At 40.0% G+C, this 14,192-nt stretch overlaps 1 protein-coding gene across 1 annotated transcript; it reads right to left on the bottom strand.

The window, feature by feature from the left end:
* Positions 1 to 5,308: 5,308 nt before the first annotated feature.
* tmem151ba (transmembrane protein 151Ba) lies at positions 5,309 to 10,956 on the bottom strand. Its single transcript, XM_073492756.1, has 2 exons — positions 10,873 to 10,956; positions 5,309 to 6,754 (listed from the first exon to the last, which is right to left on the bottom strand). Exons 1-2 carry the CDS (start codon positions 10,954 to 10,956, stop codon positions 5,309 to 5,311), a joined length of 1,530 nt encoding a protein of 509 aa, XP_073348857.1.
* Positions 10,957 to 14,192: the final 3,236 nt, after the last annotated feature.

Here is a 14,192-nt window from a genome sequence, read left to right as displayed (position 1 = left end):
CCTTATGTAACATCAAGGCATCGTTGTGGTTGTGGTGTTGTTGAAATACATACAGACTCGTGTTTTTTTTAGCTATATCTACTTGCTAATAGTATAGTAGTAACACCTTTGCTAGTGTAATTAATGTAACATTTTCCTAGTTTTTAGTCTTGCAAAATAACTAGTTGTTTTCTAGAATAATAGAAAAAGAGACAAAGCTATTCAGTAAATTGATGGTGGACAAGTACATAAAGTAATCCACATATGATAGAATCCTGATATTCTTCAGATCAGTATTAGCTATCATTAACCACCCGTGTTTGTGTTTATGTGTGTGTGCACCTGATCCTAAATCAGTCGAATCATTCTGACATTTTCAGTTAAATAAAAGTGTATCAAATATGATTTAAAAAATGTAAAAATGGGTTTTAAGGGGAGAGAAAATAATCCAAAATTGTAAATAAAAAGTAGCACAAAGATGCTGTTGCCTGAAACATTTTACATGGATTGTATTGCCATTTGTGACTCAACAAACACGTCAGAAACTTCCCTGCTTCTTTTACCTCTAAGTGTGCATGACACATTCAGCTAAGCACAAGATCCACTTCGACAGTCATTCTAACCTCTCGCCTCTACTTTATTTACAGTACAAATCCTTTCTGCCTCTACAGTCTTGAAAATCCACAAAATCATTTAAATATAAAAAGACGAACCCCAGAGCATTCTTCAGTGAAAGAGTACATAAGAAAACAAACTAATCTACTTAACACATGATAAAGGGTTCAGTGCTTTGCATGACACAAGCCTTTATGCTAACAGTCACCTATGGAGGAAAAATGTCTTGTTATGAACCTTTCAGTTAGATGTAAAAGCGTTTGGAAAACCCCAAATATACGTTTTTTGTCACTGCTGTAGCGTAAACATTGCACTGGTAAACACATTTTTCTGTTCTTACACATATGGATATCACAGTGAAGCCATCTGAGAGGCTAATGATGAATGAGAGAATGTGATGACTTCAGTGAAAAACAGTGACTAAACTTCAAAATGATGTACCAGATCATGGAGTTTGCATGCTCTTCCTTGTAGTTTCTTACACTTTACCCCACGGTACATGGACAGTCCATGATTCCCTGCCTTCTGGCCAATGCGTGCTTGGATACGTTCCAGCCCGTCACGACTCAGAATCATAAATAACTGGCAAAAGAAATTTTAATAAATTCATGAATGAATTTCAATTTCAATCCCTGCTACTCATTTGGTTTCCTGCTAGTTGAAAAACAACAATGCTGTTCATGTCACTTAAAAAGGTTGTACACCACCAATAAAACATTAAGAGGATAGTTTGACATTTTAGGAAATATGCTTTTCTTTTTTTTCTTTTTGTAAAGTTTGGTAAATATCAGGCTACAACCAGCAGTCTGTTAGTTTGCATAGCTTAGACTGGAAGCAGGGTGACACAAAAAGGGCCTAATTATCAATTTGAGAGATGCTGATAGTTGGATTTTGTTTAGACAGAGCCAAGTTAGCTATGTCCAAACCCAACTGCAGAATAAACATTTCTGCAAACCATCGATATGGTGAAACCTTACATATCTTGCTCAACACCTTAAAGCTGGACATTGTTGTGACATATTGTTAAAAGTATCCGGTTTTGCTGCCACAAACACGGCTGCACAATGTCCTGACATGAAAAATATCCAGTGGTTTCATGCTTAAAGATGTTGAAATATGAGCTTCGGTGGTCTCTGGCATGGCAGCCATCTTGTGCAGCCGTCACACTGTCAACATACCCTTCACCTCCCGACATGAAACTCAGCTCATATACTTGTAATGTGATATGATACGTATGACACATACAAATTTGAACTTGAAAACCATTGAATTTGAATTTGAGCCAACATTTTATTCTGGCGACTGGGTTGGTTTCCCCGTGGTTCCAGTCTTTGTGCTGAGCTTAAGCGAACTGGCTGCTGGTGGCTGCTTTATATTTATCATACAGACATCAGAGTGGTATTTATCTCCTGAATTAACACCGGGCAAGAAACTGACAAAGTGTATTCAAAGATGCCTACTCACAAACAATCTCTTAAACATTCTTGGAGACCATGAACACCAGGACCTAGAGTTGGTTGCACCAGCTGTTTATTAAGTAGTGATTTACTCATCACTTAATTAGAATAGCTTGCACCAAAGAAACTAATTCTTAAGTAGCGATACGTTTTTACTTTGCTATTTGTTTTTTTGTCCTGTGAGTGTAACTGAACCAACTGACTGAACTAACTTTCTAATACATCTATTTATATTGATATTGATAAGGTCAACAACATGTATGACCTGGTACATGATTGAAATGCAGTTCAATAATGATGTATTGAAAAATATGTAATTATATTTCAACATTTTGATCTAAATTGCCTTGATACTACCTACTCTGAAACACATACTGTGTATTTCTGCACAGATGGTGATATAAATAAAAGTCATACCTACATGTACAGAAGATTAGCAATTCAATGTAATATTGTGCTCTGCCCGATAAACCTGTAACATTTAGAAACCAATTTAAACATTACAGAGGTCTTTATTTGTTAAGACATTTCTTAAAGGTGCACTGTGGTAGTTTTAGGGAAGAAATTTGAATCAGAAGAGAAAAAGTCATCCTTTTTTATGACTGAATAAACTGAACAAACAAACCTTTGTTTATATTTGGTGGACCCTGCCACCTTTCTAGCTTCAAACAGTGTACTGTGGACCTTATTTTCCTCTGAGAACAGCTTGTTTATTTGATTTTGAAAAAAAAAACATATTTCTGAGTTTGTATTATTACTTCATTAATATTGTAAAGTTTGAATTTTTTCTCCAAAACTACACAGTGCCCCTTTTAGTTCTAATGGTGCAACCCAAGTGAGTAAAAGCCTGGTTTGAAACTAGCTTGTAGTTAGTAAGAACTTAGACAAAAAAACTTGATTAATAAAAAGCTGGTGCAACCAAAACTCTAGTGGAAACATATCTATCTGTACCTTTCCCTTTTGAATGGGAATACTAGTAATGTTATGTCAGTTTAGTTCAACATCCTGTGTTTGCAAACCCCTCATTTAAAACAGTCTGATTATAATGCAGCTTATCCTTTGAAAAGCACAATTAAATGTCTGCATAACTTCCTCCTAAACCTAAAGTTTAGATAACGGAGGGATGACCATGTTTAGATGTTGCTGCAAAGAAGAATCTTTGCACTGGATACTATCCTGAGTTCTAGGGGCTTGCATAGAATAACCTGTGAGTTGTGAAAAAAAAAAGAGCTCAAAACAATTTACAGGATGTTTTATCATGCCACAACCTCTTTGACTATTTTCAGTGTATTCTCTAGTATTGCTTTAAAGATAGTCCGCGACTCCAAACGTAACACCACACATGGAATGTAATGAGTATGGCTAATTGGTCACAATTTACAGTAAAGGCTCATTATTGTGAAGACATGTTGTAACAGGAAGTAACACAATATGTCCGACCACAGGCGAGATTGTGATATACACTATTCTTAGATGTTTTAAAAGGTCTCTGTGGTGGAAACTGATCCGTGCCGGTGTGTCTCACTGCAGGTCTCATGAGATGAAGGCTGGTTTACACACAAATAACTGTGCTTATTTTCATCCCTTAAGATTAAGAAACAAAGAAGAAATGAAGCACACTTTGAGTGATGAGTCATGCTGTGGGATTTTACAGTTAAAAGGAACTAAATTGTTTGAATTTAGGGAGTTATTCCTACATTCCTTGTGGCGTGCCTGTTTCCACTAAAACTTGACTTTTTTTTTGCATGGCTTGGCTGTAAAATGAAATTCACCATGACTAAGATACAACATGCACTCATTTGAGAGGAAGTATTCTTTTTTTAGTCCTTTAAAGTAATCCTGTCATATTATTAAATCTGACACTATCAGTAGTGAATCCAGGCCTCTGCCTATTTCGAGTGTCTTTGATGGCCAAGTCTCCGGCTGTCTCTCTGATATGCATCAGCAGCACCATCAGTCAGCTAAACCAGAGCTGTTATATTAGGAGGAAAATCATCTTAGGGCCGGATTTTTAAAGCCTTGTGTATTTTAAACAACGATGAGACTGGGTTTCTCCAGTGCACTGTGCTATTATGAGTGTAAATTTGACTTGTTTAAATGTGAAAATGTTGAGATGAGATGACTTTATTTATAATAGCTTATGCTTGTCAGTAACAGTTGATCGCTAGGCACTTAAATAAAGAGGTAGGCTGAATACAAATATTGCCAAATATGAAATCAAAAGGATCTTTGAGATTCTCAACTTAGCTGAACTGACACTGATCTATTCATATTACAGTGAGGTTATTTAGTATGTAGTTGGCCGTTATACAAAATGTACAGTTTACAGTAATTAAGAAACAGTTTGAAGACATGTTGTTGATTCAGTTTGAAGTTCTCGTGTCCTTTAGCCCACCTCTGCTAAATTATTCATCCACTGTGTTGCCATATTTAGCGAGACGGGAAGTATGATGTCATAGCAACTGAGCCGATTTCAGCTAACTTGATATTTCAGCATCCACATCAGACATTTATTTTTATACCAAGGAAATGTATTCCATTTTTTATGTATTTCCATGAACGTTGACTTTGCATGAGGAGATTTCAATCCCTCAGTATCAAAAAGCTTCACATGCAGATGTTTAGATTTGAGATTTTAGCTTAGGTTAAAGAGCCATGAGACATTTTATTTTAGGAAAACCAAATAGCCTTGTTGATTATGCTTTGACAAGGAGGCTGATATCTTTGTATTCTCCCTCTTAATTCACATGACTCACAATTTTTCTTAATTTCTCATTAAGGCCCCCATTAATTGTCATATTCCTTTCATGTCCTGGCAATTTCTTAGACTACCGCTGAGTCAAAACCTATATTCGGCTTCACATACTACAAAGTATTACTCATGTCCTTGTAAAATGTCTGTGATGAGGATCTACAAATATGGCATTTACAGTAGGATGTGACTCCTCTTGGTATTCCTTGGTTATTTGGTCCTTTAAAGCCGCATTGTGTTATAAACAACAGTCTCATCAATGGCATCAAGTCTGTTTTTCCCTGACTTACTGACTGAACTGTGAGGACTTTCCCAGATATACTTTGTTTCCTGTTTGTTTGAGGCTACAGTGTCTAGAAACTAGAACACATCCTTGTTTGTGGTAACACGTGGGTGATCAAGTTACGTCTGTTGTAAAAGGGAGAAGCAGAAGTCAATTTTAGCCCGAGAGGTTTCTCGCTGTGTTTCTCTTTATGTATCATTATATCCCTTGATCAGCTGTGGGTCATAGGGAAGTCTCCACACAGGAGCCGTTTCTGTGTAGGGAGCGGTGATCGTGGTTGAGGCAGCCCTCGTTGCGATGTACAATGAGCACTGGGAAGTACAGCGCGTCCTGGTAGGCTGGAGGGTTCTCCTCACTACTGGTCTGCTGGCCTGACAGACAGCGCGTGCTCTCTGTGGGGCAGGACGTCTCATTCAGGCTCCCGCTGCTCCTCCACAGGCAGCTCCGCCTGGAGCCATACAGCCGGCCCAGCGAGAAGCGGCTGGCGCTGAAGGGGATGCGGGGGCTCCCCGTGTTGCAAATGCTGAGGGCGCTCCGAGAGAAGATGGAGGAGCTGCTGATGGCACGGTGGCAGCGCTCACAGTTCTGCCGGTAGCTGCCGTAGCCTCCACAGACAGAGTAGCTGTTGCAGCTCCCTGAGAGCTGGGCCAGGTCCATGAGGACGGCCTCTGAGTAACTGGGCACCAGCTGCTGGTTGGAGCGGATGTGCCACTCCAGCTCCGTGCTGTCGATTGTGTTGACTCGTGGGATGTGACGGCAATACGGCCGCTCCTCAGATGGTGTTACTGGCACAAAGTCGAAACCAAACAGCTTCTCCACATGGTAGTGTGCACAGGCAGTGCGGTACTCTGCCAGCACCCGCAGAGGCCAGGAGAGGGTGAAAGCAGCTGCCGCCCAGAAAGTGGAGTTGGATGCGTACCAGGGAAGGTGATTAGGGTCAGAAAAGGCAATCATATACTCCTTGAAGTCTACATTCTTCAGGTGCATCCCCTCACGGGCCTCCATGTAGTCGTCCAGGCCCTCGTTCTCTGTGAAGAACCTGGCTCGCTGGGTCAGGTACGAGTTCTCTGACTCCACGTTGGCAAAGCTAAAGCACTTAGTGAACCTCAGCCTGGTGATGGGGAAGTCCTCCAGGCCAAGCAGTTGCTTTGAAATGTCTTTAACCCCACAGTTCCCGTAGTCAAACTCTGCCTCAGCCACGTGGGTGTTGACTCGCTCATGGTAGACCTGCGTGGTGGTGTAGGCGTCTCCGTTACGGTAGCGCGTCACCTGCCGCGTCCTCCTGACATAGTGGTAGCTAATGGCCTTCCACCAGATGCAGGGCGTAGCCTGCTGCATTCGCTGGACGCGCTCCGCCACACTTTCTACATCCACCTTGTACTGCAGCTCATTCCTGGTGTAGCAGTGCCAACACTCCACCAGGTAGACCACATAGAGCATGACCAGGAAGGCCAAAGGGATGTAGATGTAGCCGTTCGAGCAGGGACTGTCGTGGTACATCATAGACTTTCCCTTGTGAGAGCTGTCGAAGGACAGGTGGGTGACCTTGGTCACCTGGCACCAGGCCATCACCCCGACGCAGCTGTACATCAGCAGGGACAGCAGCAGGCATTTCCAGTGAGTTTCCTGACACAAGGATTTAGTCAAGGTCTGTTTCTGGGGTCGCTGCTGCAAAGAAGACGAGAAAACGTCAATAAATCAACAGAACAAAACCGTCAATATATTCTTATTTAAAATAGTGACAGAACATGTGAGGTTTTCTAAATAAGCCCGTTGTAGTTGTTACCTCACCTGCACTGTATTTTGCTTTTATTGACTTTTTTTTTTCCACCTGACCTTTCTTTCTTCTTTTTTTTTTTTTTTTAAGAAAAACGTGGAACTAAAGTTGAAACAGAAGGGGGGAAAAGTGCAGGAAATCTTTCTCAGAATGAAACAAAAACATAGCAATCTCAAAGCAATTAAGAACATAAAGGGTTATATAACACAACTCAATATAAAATTGTAACTTAATTGATGAGAATGACCTACATATCTGTTTGATATAAAGTTAGAAACAGTTCAAAAGTAGTGGCTCATGCATATAAAATATTTAAGGAAATATTCTGCGTTCTAAGTGCTTTTGCATAGTTTATGCATGAGCTGTGAGCAAATTCCTCGTGTCTTGGTCTATGCTTGTTAAAATCATAAGACTCACCCACTCTTATAATCAAAGTCAATAAAAATGTCTGATTAATGCAAAAGTACAGTATTAAGTATATACCTTGTTGTCAGTAAGGAGAGCTGAGTGCTTCAGCTTGACTGCTGTGTGGGTGTGCACATGGCCGCGGCCCATGTGTTTACATAAATATGACATTTGAGAACAGAAAAGAAATATTCTGAGGGGTATAGGCTTCTCATTTAATGTCAAGCCAGCCAGAAAAAAGCAGTCGTTTGACTCTCGCAGCGTTAAGCTGGTGCCATCCTTTATCACTGCGGGGCACAGCAACCCCCCAGTGCCTGCATCAAGAGCTAGTCACGCCTTTTGGGAGCACTGCCACACAAACCTGGCAGAGATTCAAAAGCCCCAGGAAGGAAGGGTGACTTATAACACAATTCATTGAAGAAATTTGCATAAAATACATTGCACCAGAGCAGAACCTGCTGCGTAGAGACATAAAACATTTAGGATTGTACTCTGGAAGCACTGATTTAGTTGAAAACCAAACGTTATCCTCTCCATCTCTTACATAGGTCAGCCCCTGACCACAGCAGTCAAACAACAAGCACAGCTGCATTGATGTATTGAATTCAATATGTCAGCTCTGTGCTCCTCGGATGACAGACAAGCATAAATAATAGATGTTCTTTCTCCATAATTATCTCCCCACCTTGGTCACATGGTCCCCAAGTCCCTTACCAACCCAAGGCTACACACCACGGAGGGAAAGGGATTAACACTGAAACTCCCCTTTGAGATGGGCCTACTGCAGGAGGAGAATTTACTCACCAGCATCCAGTACACGCTCGACAAATATAATCAATACAACATGACATACTTTGTGGCTCATGTTACACATTACAGCTTCTGTTTAAGCGACAGTATAATGAGTAACATGAAACATCACTCTGCATATAAAATGGTCTGTAATTTACTTGTGTTTATGGAAAACAAATATACCACTTGATTGAAAATGTGCCGTAAAATGAAAGAAGCCAATATAATCTTGTAATGCAAAGTCGTATATAGAAATTTGGTTTAGCTCATGAAATTCAATTACATGCCAGCTTCACCCTTGATTTAAAGAATTATAGCAGACATGACTAAACAGTTCAGCAACAGCGAGTTGGATTAATGGTAACTTTAAAATACTACCGAGATATTGAAAGCTGTTTCAACACAAAACAGATGACATTTCAATTTAAAAATCCATGGTTGAGATCATAACAGATCTGTTCATTGGACCTATGGATAGCAGAAAAGTAGGGAAGTGACTCACCACGTGAAAACACAATGGTGTTGACATTTTTGTTACATTAGACAAAGAAATTCCTCTGGCCTGGTTAAACAGCAAGAATGACCTCTCGTTGGAAATAGCTCACATATTTGTCATGAGATAGAAAAAACCACCAGTGGTTTTTGATTCCCAATATGACGAAGTCGAGAAAATATTAAAGAAGTTGCAGCAGAAACTGAGCTCATGGTTACAGAATAAGTTTTCTAAAGGTGTGAACTGCTAGATGTAAAAGCGCCATCTAAATTGTACCAATACAGATCTATATTTGACACAGTTATGGTGTAAAGTGAGGTGTTAAATGGTGTAAAAAGCCTCAGAAGTTCAGTCAGCTGGAGGTTGCTATTGTTCTGCACGTATTATTCTGAACACAAGCAACTTATATCCAGGATAGAAAATGTAAAGCAAAGAGATCAGGCATTGTATTGTATTGTTAAGATGCAAAATGGTACTCGGATCAATTAAGCTAACCAAGTTCCCTTAACACTTCATTTTATAGGTCTGTAAATTTCAAATGGTAGGTAGGAGGTAATTACCTAATTACCACAATATAGATTGAAAATCACCCCAAAACAATTTGATAATAATATTTTGGGACTTTCCAATGAGAATTAATAAACTGCTCAGTTTTTTAATACATTTCCAGGTAACTTCAACTTCTGTTAGCCTCTGCTGATCATGCCAGCTTACCTTCCAACTAGTTTCTGTCTAACTACAACTTTTTTTACCTTTATTTTGAGTTAAATGTTGTGGCAATCTGGGTAATTTCCTAGAAAGTTAAAATAAGTTACCTGGTAATTATCAACTACTTACCATAAAATTTGCAGAATGAAGTGTCACCGACTGACTTCCAACCCGCCGAGATCATATAATGTTATATAATTGTTGATTAGGAATCCTACATATTTAAAGAACATTTTTACCTCACAAAAAATAAAACAGCATCAACATTATTATGATTTCTTGAATTTTTCTGTTCTAGGATCATGTGGCGGGCCAACTTTAACCGCATGGCGTGCCAACTTTAGACAATGCCAGCACTGATATAGATAATAGGAAACAATTTGCTCTTGTTCTCAATCTTTTACACATCTAGGACCCCTAAACTGACACAAATTAGACCACAGATCCCCTATTTGATTAGAACTTTTCACCTGAGAAGAATTTTAATTTTAGATGACTTTTTTGTCCGAGAGTGTACGAACCTTTGACCAAAACAGTCATGCCTTATTGCCATCATTGTGTTATTTATGGATGGAATTATAGTGAAACTAACTTTTACTGGTGGTACCACTTTAAGAACCACTGATTTGCAGTATTGTCTGTAAACTTTCACAGGTTGGCATGAGTGTGGCTTTGACTCAAGCACTATACATTATATGGATGCTTTAACACAAAATTTCTAAAATAAAAATCGCCATAAGATGGAACGCAAGGTATTAAAACATCCATAAAACACTCCATTATGAAATGTAATCAATGTTTTAGAAAGCAAATGTTTCAGTCAGAACCTGCAAGACCGGAGAAACTTTCCAGTTCATGAGAGCGCAGTGTGTGGTGCCTTTAACTAAGAGCCCCTCACACTCATGGACACTTTCTCTTGACATAATAAGACCAGCTAGGTTATATAAAAACCCTCTTGTGTAATGGATATGTAACTTGTCCACCATGTGTGTCTGTAGACACAGTGACAGGAGAGAAGAGGGGGGGAAGTATTACATTTGAATTTCTGATTTAGTGGTGTCACATTTACTGATGTCATCATCTAAAATTTCATCTGTCCTCACAGAGTGTAACTGAGTGTCTGGAGAAGGCTTTCTTAATCTTTAAAGGAACAAACCTGCATGGATTTTTGTTACTGGTTTTCTTCTGGGGAAATGAATTAAAGAAAACAGACTTTCTGATAATCCCTTATTTGATTTCAGTTTCATTTTCCTTAGGATCCATTTGGACACTTTCCAGGTCCCACAAGAGGTCCCCGAACCTCATTTTTGAAACCACTTGTCTGGAGGGGAGACAAACAGGAGAGCATCCACGCACGTTCACACTCTCGGGTGCGCGCTCGGACGCACAGGTTCATTTATTACTGCAAAATAAGCCATGAAAACAATAGTAATCACAAAAGAAATCCGGTGTAATTCCCAAGATCCCACTTATTAAACCCTGATCTCCTAAATCTAATTATTATAGCGAGATTATTGTGATTTCACTGTGATATAAATTAAATGTGTCTCACTAATAGAAGGCTGAATTTGCTGAAAATTGGCCTGCGCGCTGCAAACAATGCGTCCTCACCTCCTCTCGCGGGCTGTCCGACTCCTCCTCGGGGACGGTGGTGATGCTGCTTTCACTGGCGGTCGCAGCCGATGCTGGGGACATGGTGACAACGGTGCAGAAACCGGGGCATGGATCTCCTGATGGGATGGGGGGTTTCCAAATCAGGGTGAAATATAAAAGCGCCGTGAAGCCCTGTGCGCATTATCCAGAAGAAACCAATCCAACTGGACCCGAAATGGAAACGCGCATAAGATCCATCATCATCCCAGCAGCAGCAGCAACAGCAGCATCCTCCAGGTGGGCAGACGTCCGCTCATTGTGCCTCGGAAGACGCGCAAAAATAGGCTGAGACTCGATGCTGGCGAACACTGCTGCTGCAAGGGATGCAATGTTAGGAGATGGCAAGAGGCGGCAGTCAGCTCCTCTCCCTGTAGGCAGTGCCCATGGCAGCCAGTGAAGCTGTGAAGCAGGACAAAGACGACAGGCAGCGGCACGTGTGAGCAGCCACCCCGACACCACAATGTAAATAACACACACACACATCGCAGCCCGACAGCGTACAGAGGCGGTGCTGCAGAGAGGAGCCCCCACCCCCACCCCCCCTGCGTCCCATTAGATGCATGACCATGTCTGTATGGACCAATTAAGATAATGATATCCCCTTTAACAAAATATTAGGCTGTGATACAGTGACAGATCATTAGAAGATTTCCTTACTGCAGAAATATGTAGTTTAATGATTCATGCTTGGCAGTGTCATGCTGTTAAAGGATGAGCAGACCACATAAACTCGTTTCGTCTTGCTATATTCAGTACTGACAGAGCTTAAACATTTTCCATAGACAGAATTGTTTAAGCCGTTCGTCTTTTATATTAAGATTGGAACACCTCAACAGACTTCGTATGCAGTTAACGTCTCTGCAAACCACTGCTACGCTGAAATTTGTACGTGTCATGCAAACGATATTGACATTTTTACAATATGTGTCATATCACGTTCACATTACATGTTTATGACCTGACCCTCAGAGTTGGAGATGATGATGGTGGAGTTACAGCTAGGTGAAAAGTCTACCAAGCCAGTGACCACAGTTCAAGACTGTGTTTCAACATTTGTAAGCCTGAAGCCACTGGATAATTTTCAGGAGACCTCGTGACAATTTCCACCTGTGTTTATGGCGATGAAAATCTGATAGTTTTGATGAGAAGTTGGGACATCTCCAGCCATGTTTGTGGCGACCAACACAAATATTTTAAGCCAAAACATGATGTTTTCTTGATGCTATCCAAGTGTTTTTTCTGCCTAAACCTAACCAGATCATAACCCAGCTTTGTCACAACATAAAACCGAACCTAAAGAAACATGAATAAATATAAAGTTTAACCATCTCTATACTTATGCAAACATTTATTCTGTTCATTGGGTTGTTGCCACCCCAAGATTTTCAGTGGTGTCATCTGGCCAACCCTGTTGAAGATTTCTGGGGGCGCCACTAACATTTTCAAATGCAAAATACAAGAACACAAAATAAGATTAATAATGGACATAAGACTATATTCATTTTGTTTCAGTTTCTCTTTATTTACACAGGAAGCTTTTTTCCTGTAATCCTGGCACACCAGCCCTTGTTTATCATAGCACACAGTATGGACATTGGACTGGACTGCTGCTGGAATAAGTAAACATGACAGAGGATGACATGAAAACAGATGGCGGCTCTTGGCAGCAGTAAATGTTTCTCTTTGACAGTCGCTATTGTTTTCTGGACTATATTTATGATGAATCTGGCCTTCTCTGAGCAGACATCAGTTACTGTGGAAGTGAGCCCTCTGATGGCCAAACCACAGCAAGCATTTTCATGATGGTAAAGGAAACAAGAAATGATTGCTGGGTTATTCCTGAACTTTTGGGAGGTCAACAAATGCAACTTTAAACTCTGCTTCCATGTATTATCTTACTCTCTATACAAGCCTTGACCCAAGACAGAAAATACTGGACAAATATTTAGTTCCTCATTGTTTGAGGTTGGTTTAGATATTGTTTGAATGCATCAGTGGAAAGAGCTCCCACGCAAGTATGCAAAACAACTCTTCATATGGTGAGTTACATAAGACTGTATGTCAAAGTGCAGATTGACATTGCAGTTGCTCCTAGTCACCAGCAAATAGCACACAACGCAGCACTAACAATTTTTCAATGTCGCTGTCAAATTTACTTGCATAAGATTTGAGGATGTGTTGTAAGATTTATGTAAATCAAATTCAGGTTCTTCAGCTTCTCAGAAAAAAGGCGTAAAATCCCTTGAAGGATAAAGTGTTTGTAGTCTCATGCTGCAACCAGTGACAAGCCTGCTACTGTAAAGGTTTGGACTTCCGGTTATGACTTGAGAAAATAAAACTTGTGGGCTGAGCATTTAATAATTCAGGAATATGCATTAAAATTACTTTGTGTAAGCTGTCTAAAAATAAAACTATAAAGGAAATGAATACTAAATGTCATGTCAAGTTTAATAGTCAGCGTTCAGTGATTTGAAACACTTGTAGTTGACTTGTAATTTATTTATGAAGACTTGGCTTCACCCCAGAAGATTTACAGGGTCATACACTGTGTTCTGTGTGTGAGCTCTTTAACTACAAATCGCATATAGCTTTTTTGCGAACCATTTTGAGCAGGAGTTAAGAAATTAACATCAATGTTACATTATTGTCACTTGGTAATGCAGTTTAAGTATAGACTGACTTGAGATATAGGCACTGAGTGACCTCATAACAATAATTTAAAGGTGCAGTGCGTAGGATTTAGTGGCATCTAGTGGTGAGGTTGCAGATTGCAACCAACTGAATACAGTTCACCTCGCCCTCCCCTATGGTAGCTGTTAAAATCTTCAAAAGCTGTTAAAAGCTCCCTCTGTAGGTATAAAAGACTCATTCCAAGGTAATGAAAACACAATGATTCTTAATTTTAGGCAATTGAAACCCCAACCCTGCATAATTAAAATATATTTCTAAAATAAACTGGACTGGACAGTACTGATGAACTACCTTGTCACATAACTGCAGTTGTCAATATGGACAGATTTATTGTGATTTTCATCTTTTTTAGTACCTTTTCTGTGCCGAGTTGGAGGCCATGTTGGTATTGGTGAGGTGCATTGAGTGAGATGATGTAGTTCACTGAGTGGTTTAACACAAAACTAGATGGTATTTGACTTAAATTACTTTCTTGACTTGAAAAATTATCTTTTAAATTCACAAACATATGTGTGATTCATGACACAATTCAAATCTCCATTCACCACCAGTGTTGGGGGTAACTTGGTACTTTTCCCAGTAGATAA

This window comes from Pagrus major, chromosome 22 (genome assembly GCF_040436345.1).
Source record: "Pagrus major chromosome 22, Pma_NU_1.0".
NCBI classification, from domain to species: Eukaryota; Metazoa; Chordata; class Actinopteri; order Spariformes; family Sparidae; genus Pagrus; species Pagrus major.
The sequence above is the reverse complement of the archived record's forward strand: the minus strand, read 5'-3'. Positions and strand labels throughout refer to the sequence as shown.